Below are 23,878 nucleotides of genomic sequence, written 5' to 3'. Positions count from 1 at the left end.
ATAAGCTGCAAATTCGTAGGAATATTTTGTCTAACGTTTCCTTGTTGACAAATATTCAGAAACCTTGCAGGGTGCCTCATCTGTCATTCTGAGGGATGGAACTGAATAACAGGAATTAACTGAATCCCCTTATTATAGCCAATGCTGGAAGCTGTGATTTTTTTTCTTCATTTCCTTGTTTCGTCTCAAAGAACTCGAGTAAAGTTTCTATTAGTAGGGTGAACACAGAAGAGATGTTGATTTTCAGCCAAATTACTGCAAAAAGATAATTCTCTTCCAAGAAAACGAGAATTATTAGTTCAAATATTTTCATGGCAGCATAATGTTGTGTAGTGAAGTAGTCTTCAAACTCTGTAGACAGTGAAACTGAGAAGACTAATTTTATACTAGAATATACCCAATAGGTATCTATCTTCTCCCTGTTGCTGTTTTGAAGTGTTTTTTTTACACATAAATCCAGTCTATTAGAAATCCTTTTATGCCTTCAAAATATTTGAAATAATAAAACAGTCCTGAAGAGTGAAGCTTTTGCCATGGATTGGTTAGGGAAGATGCTGAATAGAGCTCAATAGGGAAACAGGCAAGTGTTCTCTTGTACCAGTTTTCTTTCCATACTGTATTGATTGGTGAAATGTTTGTATTTGTGCAAGCGTAAGAAAGGGATGAGGAAGGGAGAATTTTTCTTCTGTCATTTTTGAAAAGTGATCATATTCAGTGATCCTTTTCATACTAATGTTGTTCTGTTTTTTTTTTTAGTAATAGATTTCACACTTAGTGCAGAAAGTGCAGGAAACTCAAAGCTGGCTGCTGGTTTTTGAAAATAGGATTTCTCAAACAAGAAGAAGCATTTTTCTCTCTTGTGGGAAAGGACACATTCTCTTGCATCTGTTGTAGGTTGATTACATGGAAGAAAATGAGGAATATTTCCAGCGTCAAGCATCTCACAGGCAATCTCGAAGAAGATTTAGGAAAATCAACCAGAAAGGGGAGCGGCAAACAATTATTGATACTGTTGACCCTTATCCTGTGGGGAAGCCACCTCTTCCTAGAGGCTACCATACGGTAAGCTGTCTGTATTTATGGTTCACAAAAAAACATAAGCAGGAAAACTACTGAAAATAACAGTCAAAATAGCTAAACTCGCTGGTATCTTTTGAGTGTGCTTCTGTGGGGAGGTTTCCCTTCAAAGTAACTGTGAATGTGGCTCCATCACTATGTGAACATGTGTGCAGCTTGCATCTTAGTTCAGAGTTGAAAGTATGTTTCTTATGACTGTGAGTGTCATGTATTATTTTTGATGTTCCAATCATTATGGGAAACTGTTAAGGAAATTCTGTTCTCATTTCCTTTGGCTATTAAGTTACAGTAGACTTAGTTTAGTGTGCTGTGTTAAAAGGTCAGTTAGTGAAGCATTCGTTGACATATGTGATAAAAGGTGTTGCCTGAAAAGCACTGTGCACCAAATTGGATTAAATCTGTAATTTCTTTTTGGAATCGAGAACTTAAATGTAAAATTTAAATTAACTTCTGTTATTTGCCCTTTATACTTAGATTTTAGTGAGCTATATAGTTGGCCCATCATGGAGGAAATCATTTGATCATTTTGCTTGATTGCTTTTCGGGATGAGAGAGGGAATCTGTACATGTTTCCAGACTTTCTCTTGAGATGAAAATAATAATTAAAACTTATTCTACAAAGTATTTTATATGGCTTTCAAACTGAGAAAAGCTCTATTAGATTAATGTTTGTTTTGTATTGATTCCAACTGTGAGCAAAATACTGAAAAAGTTGTTTGTCTTTGGCTCTCATTTATTTGTTTAGGCCCTAAATCTGGTAGAACCATAAAGACATGGGCATAAATGACATTGTGTATATTTAATCTCATTGAGTTCCATGGACTGAATTTTGTAAAATGTATGCCATATGAATATAAATTTGCAGGATGAGAGCTTTAGTGTTTTTAAAATGCCGTCTTTGGTATAATGCAGTTATTAGCTTTTTCAATTTTTCCTTCCTTACCCTTATTCCTTGACTTGTTTGCCAGTTCACTGTATATTCAATGTGTGTCTATAAGTGTGTAGATGTTTGATTACATCTGTTAATTATACAGGCTTTTCCTCATGACTTGAATAATTATGTTTTATGCCAACAGTTTGGTTTTGTTTATACAACAGCTTTTAATGGTTTAATTTTCAGTTAAGTTTTAATTGCCTCTAAATTGAAGGTGAATTGAGCCAGTTCACTTGGTTTGAAGATAAAACATTTACTGGCCTGTTTTTGCAAAAAAAAAAAAAAAAGTGGTATTGTACTTCATAGGAATTACAGAAAGAATTATTTTACTTCATATTACTTAGATGTGTGTGTTGTGCTTAGCAAACAGTGGTAGTGTGATTTGTGCCTAATGCTCGAAGGGCAACATTTAGATTACACAATGCCATTTGCGTTCGTAGGTCCTTGCCTGTTGTATAAATTTCACTTTAGGTGTGCCTGATAAATTTTTTGTAAGCTTAACCGGTAGTAAAAGCAAAAATCCATCCTGTGCTATTCTGTTGTGCAAGTTCATAATGGTTTTGTGTATGTGCTGGGAAATCCATTGCAAGTGAGATTTCATATAAAGATGAAAGAGATTGCCAAATAAACTGTAAAATTTACAATAGTTACAGTCAAATGTTGCTTTTCAAAGTGTAATAGAATGTATATGACTGGCTTTATTTTTTCAAGGCAAATAGAGTCAAATAAGCTCAAATGAGTTTTAAAATGTAGTTAAGACTCTTCATGCTGGTCCATTTCCTCCTATTTTTACAGTATTTGGTGATCTTGTAGACATTATTCTCTCATTCACTTCTACTAGCAATGCTATTTCTATTGCTTTAACCATACATGTTACAGGCTGCGATGTCTTTTTGCCCTTCCTATTTTATGTCCTTTGACCTCATATAATTAGTCTTAATTTCTTGAAAAATTGGCTGAAGAAAGCAGGATGTTTTTGGAAATGCATAGGAATTCAAGACATTATAGCACTTATCTTGTGGATTTGTTGCCCATCCATTCTTTGGTCAGCATGTGTTAGGGTGTTGTTTTTGTTTCTACTTTTTAATTTTTGTTAAAAAATGATGGAAGCATTAATTAAATTGAAAAAGGATTAATATGCTATAATTATTTTCAAATTTGCATGTGTTCTAGTTTAGGTGTCACATATATAAGAGTCAAAGTAATAAAGCTGCTTTGATAGTATCCTTGAAATCTTCACAATGTGTAATTTTTTTATATTCTGTTTTACCGTAAATCCATAGAGTTAACTCATAGAACTATTATTTTGGTTGTTGATAAATAATTATGCTTTATTTTCAGTAGTCTCTGAATGCTTTTCTTCAGAAAGTTCAAACAGTATTTTCTGAAGAAAGTTTTCTCTATCATAAAAGCATAGAGTGAAATGTAGAGATGAAATGCAGATGCATGGTGTACTTTTCAAGAATTAAAAATTAAATGCAGTGCTCTCAGTTGCAGCATGGCTTTCTGCAGTAGAGCCAACTTGTATTGGTTGGTGGACCCTCATTAACCTGATTTTAACATTATCTTCATAGTGGTGGAATTTACTATGGCATGTCTGATAATGTTCATCTTTTCCTTTCCTCCTATATGGCATTCATTTCATTTTGGCTCACAGGAATGCACTAAACCTCAGGTATCGTAACTTACTGTGTATGGTCCACTAACAATTGACTTGGGGATTTGCTCCTTGTGTGATTACCGTGATACTGAGGCGACATTTTTGACTAAAGTTGCCTTCTAGCCTTTGCTTTCATGATTCAGCAATCTCACTGTGATATAAAAATACTTATGTAAGGGTGGAATTTACTGACAGCGCAGTGTCTCTTGCCCAGCTTGACTGACCTTGCTTACTCTGACACCATGTGATGTGTAAGAAATGAGAACTCTAAGCAAAGGGTTTATATCAAATACTTACTGTTTGGCTGACTCTTTGCTCAAGTATCTCCTTCATGACACAAAAGACTTAATCTTTGATTTTGACTTAAGAAATTGGTCCCCCGTCACCATTTAGTACCTCTATGTCAGTAAAACAGGGAAATGGAGCATGACAGGATGAGCAATAAAGAAACAGAAAAAGGCTTTGCCATGGTGTTTCTTGCTTGTGTTCCATTCTGATGGTTTCTACTGACTCTGTATAAGGAAGCTGGATTTTTTTAGGCAAAGTATGTCTAAATGGCCATTATCTGAAACACAGCTTTGCCAAGTTAAGGAGAAGAAGGTGCCCAAATAAGTCAAGTATCTTGGAATGGTACCAAACCAAACAAAATGTGGAAGTTTTTCCTGATATCAGACATCAAATGCACTCAAAATGATCTGAAGATCTGAGTGGCATCTTTTAAACTTAAGTGGCATTTGCAGTTGCACTTGTCAATGCCAAAATAAATACTGAGCATCCATCAGATATAAGGTTTGATAAGAATATGTATTATCAAATTGTTAAATGTCCCCACTTTTACGTTTGAGAAATCTCTTGTGATAGAGCTGAAAACAAATTGAAACTACTTAGGTTTTTTTAGGTGAAAAATTCTCCCTTTCTTCAAAAATTGCTTTGGTCAATACTCCTGGTAATTTTTTATCAGAAAATGTGTTTATTTTAAAGGTGCCTCATGTATTACATTGTTAAATTAATTTATCTAAAACATAGATGGTTCAAATTTCAATATGTTTCCAGTATCATAGACAAGTGATTTCTGGGCTGAAATGTTCTCTTTCTTCAAAATGTGTAGAACACTTCTTTTAGGAATCCAGTTCCTTACCTTCAGATCAGTGCTCCCTGGTTTTTCAGTGGCACGATCCTAAGTGACTTATGGTTACTAAAACACTATGTTTAAGAGTGATAATGTACTTCTCAAATTACAGTAGGAATTTGAAAGACTTTGTAGTATTTTATAACTTACCGTAATGTTTGAAAGATCAGTTGAAGTGAAATCTAATGTTGAGTATCAGTACTTAGGCATGTTACTTTTGGAACAAGTGTTGTGATTTCTAGGGTAAGGCAAATAGAAGCTTTGTCATATATGGAAATAAAATGAATGTGTTTTATCACACTGATAAAATTACATCTTTTTTACCACCTTTATAGTTTGGTAAAATTGATCCAGTCTTTTTCAGGAAAAAAAACCAAAGCTGATAAGTTTGAGCTGCTCTCACTTGAATCTAGAAAATGTTTGCTTGTGCTTTCCATGTGTCAGAAACATCTTTAACTAGACTAGTGTTAATGCTTCCTTACTTAATAGCTGAATTAGGATTTTAAATCCTGAATTTTCATTCTGTGTCTTCCTGTACTTAAGGCTACGTCATATATTCAGTGCAAAGCCTTTGTTATTTGACTGAAACAAATGTGAACCCATTCTCCTGAGAACCTACATGGCTTTACTTCTGCTTTAGGCGCTGGGGTTTTTGGTTTTTTTTTGTTTTATTTGGGTTTTTTTTCAATACTCTAAAAGTGAATAGTCATTTGTGGAATGACTTAAAAAAAGGATAGACTTTCTTGTAATATCTTACTGCCAGTAAACTTCATGGCTACTTCAGTGCTTCTGTGAAGAATTAGTCATGCTCAGTCCAAGTGTTGCTGAGCTGCCTATTCTGTATGCAATATATAATATAATATATTTGGCATAAATTGACACAAACTCATAAAGGAAAAATCACTTTGTCCAAAATAAGGTGTTGTTCTTTAGTGGCATAGATATTACAAGTAGTGATTTTTTACTTCCTGATTTGTGATAGTCTGTGTCTCTCTAGACCTGGTATGTAAACTGAGATGTGGGCTTTTACTAGTCTGTACTGTAGTCTTTACTTTGCTAAAGGCAAAGTATCAAATCTCACTGGGGTATATTTAAAGAGGTGCAGCTAGGCCTGTAGGAATAATGCTGAAGCACCTGCAGATAGCCCTGAACAGAAAGATGGTGTGTGGTGTTCTCCTCTGTGTGAATCTCTCTAGATTTGAATTAGTTAACAGGCTTATGAAATTTGTTGCTAGCGCATTTTCAGCCAGGCTTTCTATAGCCAGCTGCTGAAATCACTGCAAAAGGGCTCTCTGCCTTTAGTAGCCTTCCTTATCCTATTCAGCTTGAGATTCACGTGGGGTGACAATCCCTTTATCCGTGCTGGAAAGAAAAGAGCAGTGGGCACAGAGCCATCAATAACCCCAGCTTCTATCTCAGTTACAGGCATGTAACAATTTTATCCTCTCACACTGCTGTGGAGCATTGTGAGAAGTGTTTAGGGCAGATAAATATTCCTTCTGGATTTTATTTGAAGGAGTTGACTGAAAATGTGAATGAGAGGAGGACTGGAAATTATACCATGTCTAATGTTGCTGAGTCAAATCTGATCTGCAGCCACAACTCCCTGAAAAAATAAGCAAGAGAGTTTTTCTAGTTTCTTTTTTTTTTGTGTGTGTTATGTTTAGAAAAGGCTAAGAGCCTACTCATTTTGTAGCAAATCATTGAAGAATTTCTTCCTGCCCCTATCTTCTTTTAAAACTAATAGTGCAAAGCATTGGCAAAGTTGCTTTTGTTTTCCTGATAAGGTTTGGATTCCCATTGTCTACTGAGAATCTAAAATACCTGGATTGAAAATTTATGTTCAGATTGTTCTGTTTTATGAATCAAATTTGTCCTTACCTTTCTTTTGTCTGCAAAATGACATTAAAAAGCTGTTGTATATCATATTGCTACATTTAGGAAGGATTAAAAAAAAAAACCATTATTTTTTTTTCCTGCCTGAATTTAATGTAAAACCCTGGTTGTTTTCCTTTATTCAGTGTGTGCCTACTGAAGCAATGTGGAAGTTTATCAGATGAGAAGCAAATGTTTTCTGGTTGTTAACATAGTAGATAAGAATTACAAGAAGATGAATCAAGTTTTAGCGCTTTGTTACAAAATCCAGTATAATTTGGGATGAGGTTTAGTGTTAAAAACCAGCAAAATACCATTGCTTCTCTGCATGTTTGCTTATGCTGTATGTTGTAAAATACATGTTGCTACATATCCTTCCATGGACCACACTAAATATGATCATGATCATGAAATACCTCATATGTGTTTGCTTTTCAACAGTGTGGACTTGGCATTATTGTAATGTAGCTTGATAAACTATATTCATGTTAGTGCATTGCATTTCACATGGTAAATTAATACCAGTGTCATAATGTACTTAGTCGTCCTGTGAAATTTCAGTTGTTTTAAATCAGTTTGAATCATTAGCAACAGTTGCCAGATACCCAGTCTACAAGAAATCTGTTTAAAGGAACACTGGCAATCTTTCAAGCCTGTAAATAGCTGCAGCTTTTAATATTCCTGATGATTTTTAGAAATATCTAGAACTTCCATTCTAATACAAGATTACTTAATGAAAAACAAAATACAAACAACAGACTCAATCGTGAGTATTCACATTAAGAAAAGCTTGCTTGCAGGAAGAAAGAACCACATCTAAGAAAATTGTTTGACAGGACAGTGGGCAACAAGGTGTGGTAGACACAATGAAAGCTTGAGTTTGTGAAAAGGTGTAAAGGATGTGGAGAGGTTGGAGGTAAACAATTTTTTAAGCATCCTTGACCTTAGAAGTGTTGCAAATGTATTTACAAAGGAATAAAGTGCCCATAGAAGCAAGTGGGGACAAATCCACTCAGTTGTCAGAAATGTTTGGAGTGCAGAATGTTTGAGGGTTTAGGCTTTAGAGGCTTATATGAGTTATGGTACCTGGACCTATTTAAATAGATGAAATCTTGGGACTTGCTGGTGACTGATTTTTTCCCCAGATAGAGGAAAAATGTCAAGAGGAAGGAAGCTGAGAAGGTTTTGCTCTGTGGCTTATGCAAAATGATTGCAAGAAGGTTGCCTCACATAAATAAAAGTTGAACTGAACTCACTCTGTTCCTGGTTATGACACAAATTAATTTAAGTAATGTCAGCTGAAAAACGTAATTGTGTTCCCACCTAAATTTGCAGAGTACTGCTGATGAGAAGTAGCATGGTATGCAAAGTTTTATTAAACATGTTAGCATAAATAATGCATACTTGTTTGCCCAAATTTGTCTCTCTTAATAACAATACAGTATAAAATAATTTATTTAACACTTCTAATATTCATGTTGAAAATAAAATACACTGTATTGATTGTTCAATTAATAAAAGAAAGGGACTAGTTCTTAACACTGCCAAGCGCGAGTGTCCTTTTACCAGGAAGGATATTTGTTAACTTGCTTTTCTTCATCTACAAAATCCAGTGTGTAATTTCAAAAGCAACTGGTTTTATTATTCCATGATAGTGATGATCTGCTCATGATTTCAGATGACCTTGGTGTGTAAATCATAATGGGAAGTAATAAAAAATACGAAATAGATATACATAGCCTGTATATTTGAACACATCCAGTAATGCTAATTCCTGAAGAGTGTTACTGTGTTATACGTGGTAGGTGCATTTTGAAGTGAGACACTACAAAAATTGTAGGATGATTTTGCCTGAAATGTGAAATGCTTGAGAGAATTTGGGCAGCTCACGGTAACCATTTTTTTTAATGGAAGTTGGATGTTGCTTCATAAGAGCATCCACTGGTAATATTATAATGGGAAAAAGTTATTCCCATCCCTGTGTTCTAGCAAAACACCACCTTTTTAGCCTCACAGCTTCCTTCCTTCATCTGTGTGGTAAGGGATTGTTACTGTTTCAAGTTATGTATTAAGTTTTGTGTTATTATAAATATATGAGCAATACTATCATTTTATGTTGTGTAGCACCCAAAGCAAAGCAAAATTGTTCGTTCATCATCCTTTTAGTAATTACTACTGGCAAGCTAATGCAAAATTAATGACATGCAGTGTGTTATTTACTCAACTTGCAGCTTCTGTCAGAGGTTGTCTATTTTTATAAATTACATCATCCCTACTGCAGAACTCTTCTATCCATTGGGATTTACTGTTCTTCCATTCCCTTTGGAAGGGCTCACATTGATGTCATAACTGGATTGTAATTGTGATTTGATCTGGAAACTCAAAGAGAAACATTGAAGCTATGCAGTATTTTCTGCAACTGAAGTGTCAGTAATACTTCTGAGGTTTTTTTGGTTTTTTTTGACATATTAATGGCACTAGGTCCTGTTTACAGCTTGTAGACTTGCCAATACTTTGACCGCACATATGTAGAACTTCAGCTACTAATAGCATAGATTTTCCAGAGTGGCATGATTTTATTGCTGCTACTGACTTGTGATGTGTTCTTTTATACTATATAAAAGATTGTTTTTCTGAGATATAGAGTATAAAACTAAATGTGAGGTATGTCATCAAAGTAGAAAGTTGTTCATGCAGCAGAAAAAATGGATTTTTCATAACTCTTTTCTAAATTGATCATTGTACAGTGTAACTAAATACAAATATTGAATTTCTACTGCTTGGCCTTGATGATCCTTGTGGGTCCCTTTCCAACTCAGCAGATTCTGTGATTAGAGCAGAGGAAAATTTTAAAAAAGCAAATATATACATGTGTAAAAGGATATCTTCTTCCTTAGCATGGGGTTGTTCAGTTAGAAACACTGTGTGTATATAAAGTACATATGGGGAAATGGGACCTGCCATAATATATGTGTAGAATGCTAGTACAGATCCTTTCAATGCTGGCATTTCTGTACAGTATCATGACTGATAGTAGTAGTGCAGTTATTTTCCCACTAAAGGATGGAAAGAAGCTCAGTTCATTTTTTCCCCAAGTATCTGAGCCAGTTATGTGACCTGAGCTTGGCATAGTGAATTAAAGATAAAATTATTAGTATTATTAGGTGTTTCTGAGTACTTTTAATAAAACCTTGTATTTGACTTGACTAATTTCACATTATCATTTGGCCAAGTGAATTTCACACTCTAAAAAAGATTAACAAATTTAGTAGTTAAAATATCCTAAGCAACTAAGAATTATAGAATTGAAACATGTGGAAAATGTAATGTTCCACGTTCCAAGAAGGCAGATGGCATTCTGTCCTGGATCAGCAGTGATTGTCACTTGTACTCAGAACTGGTGAGGCCACTCCTGGAATCCTCTGTTACATATTGGGTCTCACTACAAAAAGGACATTGAGTTGCTGGAGCGTGTCCAGTGTGTGATGGGTAAATCCTTCTCAACTTTATTGGGTAGATGTGTGTATTACAGTGCCCAGACTAGATCCTGCTGAGTGCAAATGCCATTATCCATAGCATTTACATTTACTTGCATCCATGGGTGACAGTTCAGTTCAGGAGAGCTAACAAGTCCTAAGTAAAGCAAGGTAGTTACTTTGAATTTACCACAAGGTTTGTGTGTCATTTCTTTCACTGTCCTTCACCACTCTGTTGTGCAGACATACTTTTAAAGCATTTTTTTAGATTCCTTGTATTCATACTTTTCTGATGGAAAGATTTGAAATTTTTTTCATTAAAAAAACTATTTTTTAATGTAAGGTCTAGTTAAAGTGTTAGTATTCTGTTGTATGTGTAATGGGTTTTGGGAGCTGGACTTTAGGTTTGAGTGGTTAGCCTTAATTATATTTGAATTTTCAGACACTAAAGTTTTGACATGCAGCTGGAACAGCTGGCAGGTGTTACATGTACTGTTGATGTTACTGGCAGAAAACCTACACATACTGTGTTCTCATACTTTTTCATTATTTTATATGCATGTGTATGTGCATGTGCTACAATGTAAAATATTTTACTTTTCTTTTACTTCTAAATTATTTATTACTCTTGAACATTGTAATTTATAATGTAAGTGCCTGTAGCTAACTGGTTTTAAAGTCTTCAAATGATCTGTGGTGCACAAAAGACCACTTTAAAAGTAAGAATTCTGACACCAGTCTTGGAATACAAAACAGCGTAGAACCATATTACAAGGGAAACTCAGTCGGTAGGTGCACTTCTACCTGTTTTTATTTAACAATTCTATATCTAGGTAGCTGATCTTGTAATTGCAAGGGAAAAATGTAGTGTTGCATTTGCAAAATGAGACATCTGTCAAGTGATGGTAGTTGGCTTCCTGATTTATTTGATTAGGGAAGAGGAAAGGAAAAGGGCATTTCTTAGAATTTTATATTAAGTTCTCTCTATTTGAAGGATATAATGTTGTGGTTTGACTTTTTTCCTGTATAAAACCAATTTGGCTCATTTTGCTTGGCAATTACTTTAAAAGTAAAGAACATGTGAAATTGCATGGGGTTTGTTACTGATAAGAGTCTGTATGAATTATTTCTTTACTGTTGCTAGAGGCAGGGCACAAACCTCTCAGGATATGTTAGTGCATGGTGCATTACACAAGAGAGGATATGCAGGGGCACAAGGAGAGAGTTCTCCCAAAAGAAAACGTTCTTACACTGGTAAACTCTTCAGTGTTGATTTTAATTGGGAACCCCTGGAGTAGACTCTTCAGAGCGTCTCCTGCCATGAGACTTTGACTAGAGAAAAAAGCAAGAGTTATTTCCTTCCAACAGATAACTAAAGTGAGTGAAAATTCTCTGTAACAGCAACCAGCTCTTTCAAAATTAAACTTCCCCAAAACACTAAAGATAAGTAGTAAGTTACTCTGGGAGATGCTCAAGTACACATTAAAAAAGATGAACAGACAGTCTGGTGGTTTTCTGCTGGCCCCATCTACATTTGTACCTTGAACAGAATTTCAGATTCTTCCTTAAAGCTTCTAAGTAAGAAACCGTAAGAAAACATATTGTATTAGCTGAGAAGAAAAATATTGCCCCTTCACTACTGCTGAAGTCACCCAATGAATAAATAAACAGCAAATACCAACAGCAAACCAGCTAGCGTTTACAGGAGACTGAAAAATCTGGGGTTTGTTTGTTTTTAATCCATTAATATTTCATATTAATTAATTAAATTAAACAATTAAATTAATTGTTCCCATGCCTTGGTTGGTCTCAGATACATTCACTTCTGTGCCACAACAATCATCCTTATAATGCAAGTATGTAAGCGTATTTCAGGTAGCAGGTTTCAACAGGGCTACTAATGACCTTAACAGTGTAGAATTTAGACAGTAGATTGACCTCAGAAAAATCGCTGAATTTTATTTTCACATTTTAACAGTCCAACAGTAGGATACCCGTGAGAGAGGTAGTTATCAATCTTCTGTAAAGTTTTCCTACATTGTTACACAGCAAAGAGTGTGAAATGTTAGGGTTGCCTCGCATAAGTGAAGGACTTGTGTCCTTGGATTCCTGCTGTGAAATTGGTATGGACATGATGATATTTGGGAGTTTTTGTGGATATTTTTTAGTTTGTTTTTCCTCCCAGACAGTGGTCTGATCTGTATCTCAGTAGTGAACCTTGTCCCCAGCAGGTATGGATGTCAAAGTGCTGTTTAGATCTGGTAAAGACAACTTGCTACACCTGTATGCTTGAGATCATGATTCTTGATCTTAAAAGTGTTTGCTGTTTTGCTTTCATGCTTTTTTCCCCAATTTAAAACCAGAAAGCACTTTCTCACGTTCCCTGATGTAATTAACATGCCACTGTTAAATCTGGTCATAACAGCCATGTGAGAAAATTCTGTAAACGCTGGGAAAAACTTCCATCTATCCTGACATAATGCATTTTTTCCACTTCTGAAGTACTGAAACAGTGAAGGAAATGAAACTGCCAACTGAAGTCATTAATACTGCAAATTTTATGCCTAATTTTTAGCATTTAATAATTATAATGTATAGATTTAAAGCCATGTCAATATGCATTCAGTTTTAGGCTTATGTAAGAATGAGCATTTTGCTTTGTGTAAAAATGACAGGTAAATCAGCTAAACTTCACATAAAGTGACTTCACAAGCATACATATTATGTATGATTTTGACCTAGCAGGAACGTAAAAGATACGGTTTTTTGTAATTTTTTTTTTTTCCCTGAAAGCATAGTTAAAGAGCATAAATTATTATGGAGTCCAGAGAACTGGTGCTATGGTGAGCCTTTGTTCAAGCCAATTTTATAAGCTAATTTAGATATTCTGGAAATAAAGTGTCTTGTCACGTAGGTTTTCTTCGTATCTGTTTAACATAATTGTCAAACATAAGAGAATTCAATGGCAAGTATTTTAGATGAATACTATGACTTGCTCCTATTTTAAGAGGGATGGCATGCAAGTAAAAAGTTTACTGAAAGCAGAGCTGTGCACAGAAGGTGACAAATGAGTCTGCTGTTAGAGGGAAGATTGACAGTCTATGGCACATCCACCCAGATGAGGCACCAGCCTGACTGCTCTGGGCTTGTCATTATTTTAAAGATCTGGATTATAGATTCATCTGCAGCAGCAATTCAACAGAAGGGCATTTATTCAAATGGTCTGTAACATTAGTAAATGTGTTATTAAACAGCACACACCACTCCATAGCAAGTCTTGCTTGGGTGACACTAGTTGTGCAGTGAACATCATTAGAGTGGATGGCAGGGCCACAGCCTTATTTTTAAAAATTAAGTAACGTGGTAAATACTGTTACTTTATCAGTCTGTTTTGGCCAAAGTGGTATTTTAGTACGTTGGAGAACTTATTTGGTAATTTTCTTTTATTCAACAGTTTTATTTAAAGTTCTTAAAGTTCTTGAGAAAATACTAGGGATAGATATTCTTAGACAGTCCCACGTCTGCTTTATGCTGATAAATAGCAACTCGCTTGCATGTAATCAGGTCATATGGCCAGAGATTTTTATTGTTGGCAGTAAATTTGTCTGAATACTTTAGAATAAGGCTTATGTATTGTATGGGACATTTAAGTGTATCATAGCATTTTGAGTGAATTATTGTTCTGGGTTTTTAGTGGTTTCAGTTGGTGTTCTTAAATCTGATGGGAGCAACAGATTGCTACGTAGTGTTCTCTCTGATGAGTTTAGTGGGAGGCAGAGAACACTGGCATTATAAAATTCAGAAGCATGCTCCTGGGAGCTTGGCAGTTTTGTGTCCAATAGCCCTGAACTTAAGTTTCTAACTTCCACTTCTTTCCAAGTAAGGAGGACGAGGGAAAGAGAAGATAGCTCTGCCTTATTCTCCTTAAAATTATGTACTCCATTCTTGCACTCTTCAATTTAGCTGTCTGTTATTCCACCTACACAGCTGTATAAGATCTATGTAATTGTCCCTTCACTGTGAATGTTTTTTTTAGCTACTGCATGGAGTCATGCAGTGGCAGTAAATTCAGTGACCTTAGAGTGTTCTGTTGGTATTTGACTAGGTATTTGAGCATGAAGGAAATTATACTTTCCATTGTGTTTAAAGGGAAGGGGTAAACGTGCTAATAATTTCTGATTTTGAGGTACTTCAGGAAAAATATGGTCTCTATGTATATAATCTGTATAAAAATTTAAGTACTTCTGTAAATAGTTTTGTGTTTGCTCGAAACTGAGGAATTGAGGTAATCTGTTGTTACAGCATTTGTCATTAACCTAAAAAGGCTTAATACTCCAGGCATTGTTGGCACTGCTTAGGAGAATGATATCCACGTGAGATGGTGTTCTAGAATGTAAAACAGTTGAGAGACATTACAGTCAGGTGATATATGCTGCTGACATCTCTACCAATTTCTACCTAGAATTCAGTTTTGTTTGTGAATCCCTAATCCTATGGGGTAGTCTAGGATGTCCATACATTTGTAGTTGCTTTTGAAATGTCTTTTTAGCATTCTTTTCTGTGACTCATAAAGGGACACTAGACTTCTTTTTATAAATACAGTATTTTGAAAGCAGCCAGGGATAGCTCATCATGTGCAATTATTGCATGTCAGGTTTATTAACATTTCACTTCAGTAACTTAAAAACATTTGAAAAACTGTCTTGCCTTCCCCCCCACTTTTAAATCTAAGCAAGGAGTTCTTACATGAAAAAAAAACAGAAAACCCATGAACAGAAAGTTGCAGGTTGGTTTTCTGTGATGTACTTATACTTGTTTGTGATAGAAGCTTTCCACAATGTATTGTTCTCATGTTTCACACTGATTTAAATTCCAATCATTTTTCATTATAACCTATAACAATTCACTGGCCTTCTACTTCAATTATTTTTTATGAAAATAAATTATATATGTGTTGTCTGAGCTGAAAATGGACAGTCTGTACAATCACATCATACCTGGAAATGGTGGCAGTTGAGGAAGAAGGAGGAGAAAAATGGAATCGGCCATTTATTTTTTAAAACTATTTTGACTCTCTAATTGTCTGTGAGTGATGTTTTCTTCACCTAATTTCATAAATGTCCCTTTTTACATTTTGAATGTAAAGAGGCTTATTTTTCTATTTTGAAAACCACAAAGTTTTTGTCAGTCTGATGCATGTGAACATCAATTAAACTTCATTAGGTTAATAAAAATTTACGTAACAGATGAGTAGAGGTGTATAGTGGTGACCAGCATAAATAGTAAGAAAGTGTTTCATGGCAGTGTTATATGAAAGTTGTGTGTTTCAATACTATTTTGATGGGTTTAATCATGTTTTCATGTTACTCATAAAGGCATATGACACAGAAGCCTATGTTGGATTTTAGCTGGAAATATCAACTGGTGCAGAGAGGATGCATGTTGATAGTTGTGTGCGATAGAGTTCAGAAAAGTGGCGTGCTGCCTTCCTGCGCTGGGGAGATGTTTCTGTTTTGGCAGAACTTCTTTTTTTTTACTGACATGAGCATAAAATACTCAAATTCTGCTCATGGTGTTAACCACAAGGCTACCCAATCAGACTGAAGAAGGTTTCAACTGCTTTGTCAACAAGTAATATTTTAAAATTTTGTGCTAGAGAGGGTTTGCCTAAGCTTCCTAGAATTCATAACTTCTGCTACTTCTAATAAGCACTCATCAGAAAATTGATTGTGCTCAGCATTAAATTGTTTTACAAGGCTTAAACATAATTTAATGTTTTAAAATCATCTGTTAGTTGCACTGGCACATGGCAAAGACTCTCAAAATTCTAAACTAATAGCTATAATTGAATAATTTAAAGAATAACTTATCTTTTAGAATATATTGAAGACCAAGGGCATAAGTGTCATTAAACTCACATAAATGCAAATACATTCTATTTAAAAGGTGTTGTATATTAAACTGTATCCATTGAATAATAGTGCAAAAAATAGACTGGATTATTTCAGGATCTTCTTTGTTGTTACTAGAATTCGTTTCCACTAATTTTTATAGCCTCATTTGCTAGCAATCATTGCCAAGAGTGAAGGAAATCAATGTGTAACAAACTAAACTCGTTATCAGTGTACATGTTAATTTGGGGGAAGGCAGCTGCAGATTGTATGACATAGTATTCTATAGCATCCAATTTTTTTTCCTGTGTAGTTTGCCTCTGTAACAACTGTTAAGTCTTTTCTTCTATTGTCGTTGTTGGGGAAAAAAAATACTTTGAAGTTATTGTAAGGCCAGATGGTGTCTGATTTTAAAGAATGTGTTGTGAGGATGTTACAGAGAACTGTACTAATGTTGAAGCCTAATGGAAGTGTGTCATGTGCCTGGCTTGGTCACTCCTATGTCAAGTGGTACAAACCTGTGGCACTTAAGGTGCATTGTATGGGGGCTGGCAATTTATTGCTTGAGCACATCCTCATTGCATTTCAGCTCCTCTGCAGCATGATTTTGCTAATACAGCGTGAGAAGGGCTGTAAATGGGAGTGACTGGGGACATTTCTGAGTTTAAGACAGAATTACATTTTGAGGGGAGAATTGTAAATGTTTATGTCAATCTCTTCCACAGCCTGTATACCCATGTGTTTTTAGTAGAATTTGTGTATTCAGTATGCAAGGAGAAGCAGGAGCTGCATTCAGAAAGGCTTGAAATGGTATGTTAAAGGTGTGTGCACACCTACCTCCCACACCCATGCATGGATGTCTCTGGCCCGTGAAAGGACGAAGCTGCTGAAAATCTGAGAGAGCTCCTCAAGTGCACTGTTTGTAAATACGTGATAAAAATGTTTACAGCTCTGCAGCAGCTCTCTTTTGGGTGGAGGGGAAAGGGAGGTGGTATCTCTGCTCTAGCATTATCTTCTTGAAAAGTCGTGTTCATCTCCGGATTTGGCGAGGTAAACGTGGGTCCTCATTCCCACCCTGACTTCAGTGATATTCTTAGGAGCCAGCAGCAAACGGATCCCTCCCCTCTGGGGATGCCTTGATCTGCCGAGGCTGATGCCAGACACAGGCAGGAGCTTGCCGTTTTATCTGCATTGTCCATCTCTACCTTAATGAGTGAAACAGTTAAGTATCAGAGGGGGCGAGCCTCTAGGAATGTGTCTTCCATTTGACTCGAATATTTCGGTGGATAAAGGGAGAGGGAGGGAGAGGAGAGAGAGAGAAATCCACTTACATCACTCGAACTGCATTGAGTGTGTGCCTGTGTGCAGGTTAAGAGACAGACTTCAGTGTCTTTGCTTTCTGCAGGAAGCAGCAATGCCGTTTGTATCCTAAGAGGAATTTTTTATTTAGAAAAGGAAGCATTCTTTCTACCCAGGAAATGGCTTTCCTTGTGCGTTGCTATGCCAACTGCCTGCAGCCATGGTCTTCCAAAGTAAGCACAATAACGTAATTATATTGGCGTATTGCATTCAGACTCATGATTCTCTGGGTTTTTGTGTGTGTAACTGTGTTGTATTTTTGTTGCTGGCTCTTTGGGCGGTAGAAGTGCTTGTCTTGATTGTGAGGAAACAGGCATCATAAAATTAAATGTCCATCAATGTCATGCTGCTGAGATTAATTGTGTAAACTTGGTTAGCTGAGTGTAACAGAGATCACTGGTCACTACTCTGTCAGCATCATTAGCAGCCAGGGGAGGAGGTCCCTATTCGCGTGCGCTGCCCTGATTTTGGGGGAGTGGAGGGTGGTGGTGGCGGGAGGGGGGAGGCTGCATTTGTGAGTGTGTGATTGCAAATGAAACAGGAGTATTAACAATGCTTGACTGACTGCTAGAGGCTGGTTCCTGCACCCTGACCAATATAATACTGTATTAAGTCTTTTTGAGGGAGTCTCTGTGCAGTCAGCCATTTTAGCTTTTTTTTTGTCCTTCTCCCTCCATCCCCCCCTTTCCCATTCCTCAGGCTCAGGGAATGGTTTTGTTCCTTTGAATGGATGCTGGATATGTAGGGTTTCATCAGGCTCTTTACGTCCTGACATGCTTAGACTTTCAGTGTTGCAAAAATGGAGACTAACGCTGTCATTTGGATTGCTGCTCTGCACTACAAGTGCGAGGGGGGTCTTGAGCTTACCAGTAGTGACACTTCTAGCTCCAGCTTGGCTTCATCCCCTCCACCTCTTTTTAATTTAATGCTGTAGAGGGTGACTTGCCATCCATAAGATATTGGTACATGATGTGTAAATTCAGTTCAGCTTATGTTTCTTCATTATGAAACCACTTGCAATCCCAGCTAACCATGGAGTTATGGGCCAGCAGGAGAAGCACTCAGTAAGTATTGCAAATTCTGTTTGTTCTATCAATAACCTGTCACGGGCAACTGCATGGAGATTGAAACTGCTTGCCGTCCTGCTCGCTGGCTTTCCTGCTTGTGGATTTAATAGTGGGTTTGGAGGGAAAGCTGTCTCTGAGGTGGCATTAATGTCGGTGGCTGTATTTAAAATCGTTTTTAGCTTAGAAAAGGCAACTCTGTAGGTTCTTTTTAATTGTTAAAAATTTACTGAAGAAATGCTAACATACTTTAGTTGGGCAGGAAGCTTTGAGCATTCAGTTAAAATCATTATGCATTTGTTAAAACTTTAAATCAATATGTAAGCTGTATAACAAGTGATGTAATTGTAGGTGATGGTAAGAATAGATTTACTCTGTCTAGTGTGTGGTACTAGTGTACTGTTGCCTTGTAGCATGGCGTTTAACATCTGTGATACACTTATGCTGAAATGCAGAAATTGTTAGTAAAACACAGAATGAACAAAAGGCGTAAGTACTGCTGCTTTCTAATTGATCCCATGAGTCAGCTACACCTTTGTCATGCTTTAATCCCATAGGCTGCCTGTGTTTATTGTTTGGGAAAAATGCATTCATAAGCAGAAGAGCAAACATTATTTAACAAGGCCTCAGGTGTCAGGAATTAGAAATTTAGGTTTTGCATGACAAAAAGATTCTGCAAGTTCTGTAAAAATGTATAGAACCTTATTGCTCAGTTAAAGTGTTTAAATCTTCATGCTAGATTTTATATGGTTCAATATAGTTTTCAATTTTAAAATTTGTTTCTTGAGAAGATACTTGAGTGCTGTGACTACTATGTCTTAGAATGTGCATGGGAATGTGAACAGTATGTTCAGCAGATACACTTAAACAATCATAAATAATGGGAAGAGGTGATAGCAGGAACTTTTTGAAGGAAGAACATTTTTATTGCAAGAATTCAGTGTTGATTGTGTAGAAATACAGAAAGTAATCTAGAAATGTTTTAGAATGTGTCCGGTGAATTTTTCTTACACACGTAGCAACATATCACAGTTTCTTATTGTAGACTGTTTTGTTCCTTTCCCTTGTTAATTACATTCTAAGTAAAAGGGAGTTCATGTAACCAAACTGTTTGGTGCTCATGAAATATTCAGAACTTAATCTAAAAAAAACCCAAACAAAACCCACCTTCTTTCCTCCTGAAACTCAAGCACTGAAGAAGCTGAAATAGAATAGGATACTTTGAACTTGCAAATAGGAATAAAATGAAAAAGCTGCATATGTATGGAGTTTTTCTGCTCTTTCTACTTTCCAAAGAATGCCAATGAAAAGTTCTAGATTTACTCTGGTAGCACAAGTCTAACTGATATTAAGTAAGTGCTTATAGATAAAAGAAAAAAACCCTAGCTGTTTAGAAACTCTGCATTACAAACTCTGTCATATTCCAATTGTATAACTTTGACTTACTTAAATCACAGTGATGATTTTCACTCTCCAGAATGGGGAGTGGACTAAAATATAGGAATACTAAAAGGAAAAAGGTCAAGGGTATTGCTTTACAAATATCCCCGTATATGCAAGAGAAAGAAATCATCCTTCTGACATGCAGTTTCAGATTTTGCATTAAAAAAATACTTAAAGACTATATAGAACTTTATAACTAAACTGTTAGGACATAGACTAGCTCAGCAAAAACCATTGCTTTGACAATGAAACTTTTCATGCCTGCTCACCAGGTAGATGTTATTTTCCTTGGAAGTGAAGACTGAAATGTAAATTTTTTTGTAGAGAGGGAAGGGAAGCTTGGAGTTCCAAGGCATAAGACTTTATCTTACTTTGCCTAAGAGGAAAACTTCTTGAATTAATCATTTCTGGTAATGAGTTATTTTCATGTTAATGTGTTCCCAGAATTCTAAATATTTTATTGATATCTGACTTGAACTTATTTCAAGGAGAGAGGCTTAATTACTTCTGTGACATCCCCATCCAGAGTGTCACAGCTTGATTTGCTAAAACTGAATGCAAAATTCAGTTCCAATCTGGAACTGAATGCAAAAGTCTCCTGTGCAAGGTTTCACAAATTTCTGTGAATTAATTTTACTTAATGCTGTTAAATCTTAATTTCACACTAGTTTAGTTAGTGATTCAGGGATATGGTTTAAATCTACTGTTCTGTGAAAATGGTATGCAAACTGGCCATTGTGTTAAACATGGTGAAAATGGAGAGAGGAAGAGTAAGAAATGCTCTTATGTTTCTTAGATTTTTTAATATAAAAAGTCAGCAGCATCAATGAAGTGTATTGGTCTTATGTGCATCATATTTCATAAATTGGAAGAGTTTGAAGCAATGCTACAAGCACATACCTGAAAGTGATATTCCTTGATACACAACTATTGTCATCTGTTTAAAAGGTAGTAAAATTATGCTCTGAGTGAAAGATGGCAGAAAAATGAAAGCAGGATTGTTGCAAAAATACTTCTGCTTAGTTGTTGTATTTGATGTACTTTACCAGATTTTGTGTAATTAAAAGAATCTTAGAATAGTTTGGGTTAGAAGAGTCCTTAAAGACCATCTTCTTCTAACCCCTCTGGTGTGGACAGGGACACGTTCTACTAGACCAGGTTGCTCAGAGCCCCAGCCAGCCTGGCCTTGAACACTTCCAGGGATAGGACATTTTCTGAAGGTTCATTCTATTTGACTGCGTCGTTGATGGTTACAGGAGTCCTCTCAACCAGCTTTGTATGCCTTTCATTATAATTTTCCTAATCTTAAGTTTTAGGAAGATGAACGGTGTTTCAAAAAATATTACTTTGTAGATGTTCAAACAATTTCCTGAAAAGCTTCACATGTTGCATCTTATAGCTGGTTTATTATGTGGAAAAAATCACAAGACAGTCTAGTGCTTGAAGGTTCCCATTGTAGGCTTGGGCCTTGGAAGGCGTTAGCTTTCGATCTCATTTATCTTTTTCCTTTGTGTTTGTTGTTTGTAGGAACTTTACTCAAGGTCAACTAAAAAAAACCAAAATGAAAAAATTGACAGGTATAATGACTTGTAAAAATGGGACTTGAGATGCATAGTTCCTATATGACTGTGTAATGATTAACAACTCATGAATTGCACAATACATTGGAGTGACTTATGGACAACCTGTAAGAAAGTGTATTTTTACTTCAGGTGTAATTGAAATAAAGTCTGCTAAAAAAGGGCAAGTTTCCCTGCTGGCACAGTGACACTTCTTTAGTGATCATGGATGCTGCAGTCTGATGTTCTCGACCTGTCTTGAATTACTAAAAAATATTGGAAGCAGTAAGTCAAATTGTGGGTTGTTCTTACCATATTTTAATTCACAAAGATTTGTGACCACCTGCTAGGGGTCCCCTCCCTCCCAGGAAAGAGAAGGAAATGAGTGATATTTTGAGGAAAAGTCTTGAATGGAGATTGTTGGAATATGGGTATTTTGGTTTGATGTGTAGTAAGGGTGCCTGTTGGCATGCTTTCCTAAGAAATCTAGACCTATACTAGAATAATTTTCTATTACTGGAAGTGATCATCAGTATTTTTTCTTAACTCATATAATAAATGTAGCATAATATAGTTATTTGTGCTTTGAGTGAGCATCACACAGCACTAATAAGTTGTGGAAAAGAGGTGTTATCAGATGGCTACAGTTGCTAAGCTTTTGCTCGTTTGTATATACATATCTGGAAAAAAATAGATATATGAAAAACCGCAGTCTAGGTAGTAGTGACCTGTTAGCTGCTGCAGCTACTGATGGTTATGATTTTGTTCGTCTTGATGAATTACATTGCTCTGGGACTTGATACATATTATCTTCTTTTGTTGTTAGCCACCTTTATTTTTAGCGCTTACTGAAACCAGATTCCTGGTTTGGCCCCTTCTGATTATTTCTTTCTTTTTTTGAAAAAAAATTCCTCTCTGGAGACCAATAAAGGGGTTGTGGATTTTTCATGTGATTAGAAATAGTGTTTCACTTCTTTATAAGTGCATTATGGTAGAGTCTTTAATTGCATGACCGTGTATCTTCTGCAAGATTTATCTCAAGATGGATGGCTCTGTAATGAGCAGCTGTTTGATGTTTTGGGCTAGCTTCATTGCTCAAAAGGCCAGGTTGTGTTTATGGTGTACTATTCAAGTCTCATTTTGTAGAGAAAAGCATGAATATTATTCTCTTCTGTGGCTTTTCAAGATACTTGTAACTACAGTGTTTAGGCAAATAATTAAAGTGTTGTGGGAGCAGCATCAACTTAATTTTTCAGGTAGGTCTGCTGGAGCAGATCTTTGGCAAAATATAAGGGAAGAATTGTAAGAGCTTAAGATGGTCATTCCACAGCATAGGAAGGTCTAAATAAGCATTTAGAAGATGAATTTTGTTGCTTCAGTTTTCTGTATTGGCCCAGTTCAGGCACTCACAGCCTAATGATCATATGAAAGGTTGATTTTAAGTGACTTGCCTGGCATCCTGCCTGAGATCTGTGTTAGACTCTGGCTAAATTCCTGTTCTGCAGGACAGCATTTAACTGCAGACTTCGCCAAAGCTTAAAAATGGTGAAATTTGGGTCATTTCATAGGAATGACTGTGAATGCATTTAGTGACCTGTAGAGACGGCAGTGAGAGCATCCTTGGCACACGGAAGATGTCCTGCTATCTTTCTGTTATGGTTTCAATGCCTGGGGATTGTGCAGCATATTTCAAAGTGAAAGGAGAAGAGGGAGGAAAAAAAAAAAAACCCACATAAGCATACCAGAAAGGCTGCCATCTGTATATAATGATGTAGCTAAAATTTTTTTCAGGTCAGTATAGATAGTTGATGTACAAGATTGCACAGTAGAGCATTTTTTAGCAAGTTTATAAAGTAAGGGAGTTTCAGGCCTCACAACATAATCAGTTTTATGGCTCTGGTTTATATTCTAAAGTGGCCAAATCTAGTGGTGCTGTTGGAGTGTTTGCAGAGTGATATTTTTCATGGTGCAGACTGGAATGTGATATTTATAGTCACAATGCAGATGTGAACCTGAAAAGGAAAGTCAGCTTCTTCCAAAATGCTATTTTGAGACTGAGAGACTAAAGCTATTTATTATTACTGAGCTGTTGACACTCCTGCCTGATCATCAGACGTGCTGAAAATCTAGCTGAAATTGAGAGTTGATGATACCCAACAATTAAAAACCCCCCCAAAACTATCCAAACAACAAAAAATCCCAAACATCAAAAGTAGTAAAAAATCTGAAATCCCTTAACATAGTGTTGACTTAATCCTGTTTCTATGAGTTAATAAAGGCATAGGAAGAAGATAAACTCTAAAAAGCAGAGATAATGTGTTGTGTTAGGTAGACTAAGTTAAAAGTAACTTAAATATGGAATTGACAATATGCACAATGAGTAGCATGAAATTCATTGTAACTAGAAGAGA

General features: G+C 36.0%; 1 protein-coding gene across 9 annotated transcripts in view; it reads left to right on the top strand.

Moving 5' to 3' along the window:
• RAPGEF2 (Rap guanine nucleotide exchange factor 2) overlaps positions 1-23,878 on the top strand; it is a 184,710-nt gene that overhangs the window by 96,707 nt on the left and 64,125 nt on the right. For 3 of the 9 annotated variants that reach the window (XM_088163649.1, XM_088163648.1, XM_088163652.1), the window contains exons 6-7: positions 895-1,062; positions 3,669-3,686. In XM_088163649.1, coding sequence (XP_088019775.1) covers positions 895-1,062; positions 3,669-3,686 — 186 coding nt within the window. Of the gene's footprint in view, positions 1-894; positions 1,063-3,668; positions 3,687-17,245; positions 17,264-17,427; positions 17,575-17,930; positions 18,466-23,878 lie in introns of those variants that run through there. The other 6 variants (XM_014883662.2, XM_014883658.2, XM_088163650.1 and 3 more) reach the window with 5 other exon arrangements.

The sequence above is a fragment of the Sturnus vulgaris genome, chromosome 4 (assembly GCF_052056855.1).
Source record: "Sturnus vulgaris isolate bStuVul1 chromosome 4, bStuVul1.hap1, whole genome shotgun sequence".
NCBI classification, from domain to species: domain Eukaryota; kingdom Metazoa; phylum Chordata; class Aves; order Passeriformes; family Sturnidae; genus Sturnus; species Sturnus vulgaris.
Note: the sequence above shows the minus strand (reverse complement) of the source record. Positions and strands in the feature narration are given on the sequence as shown.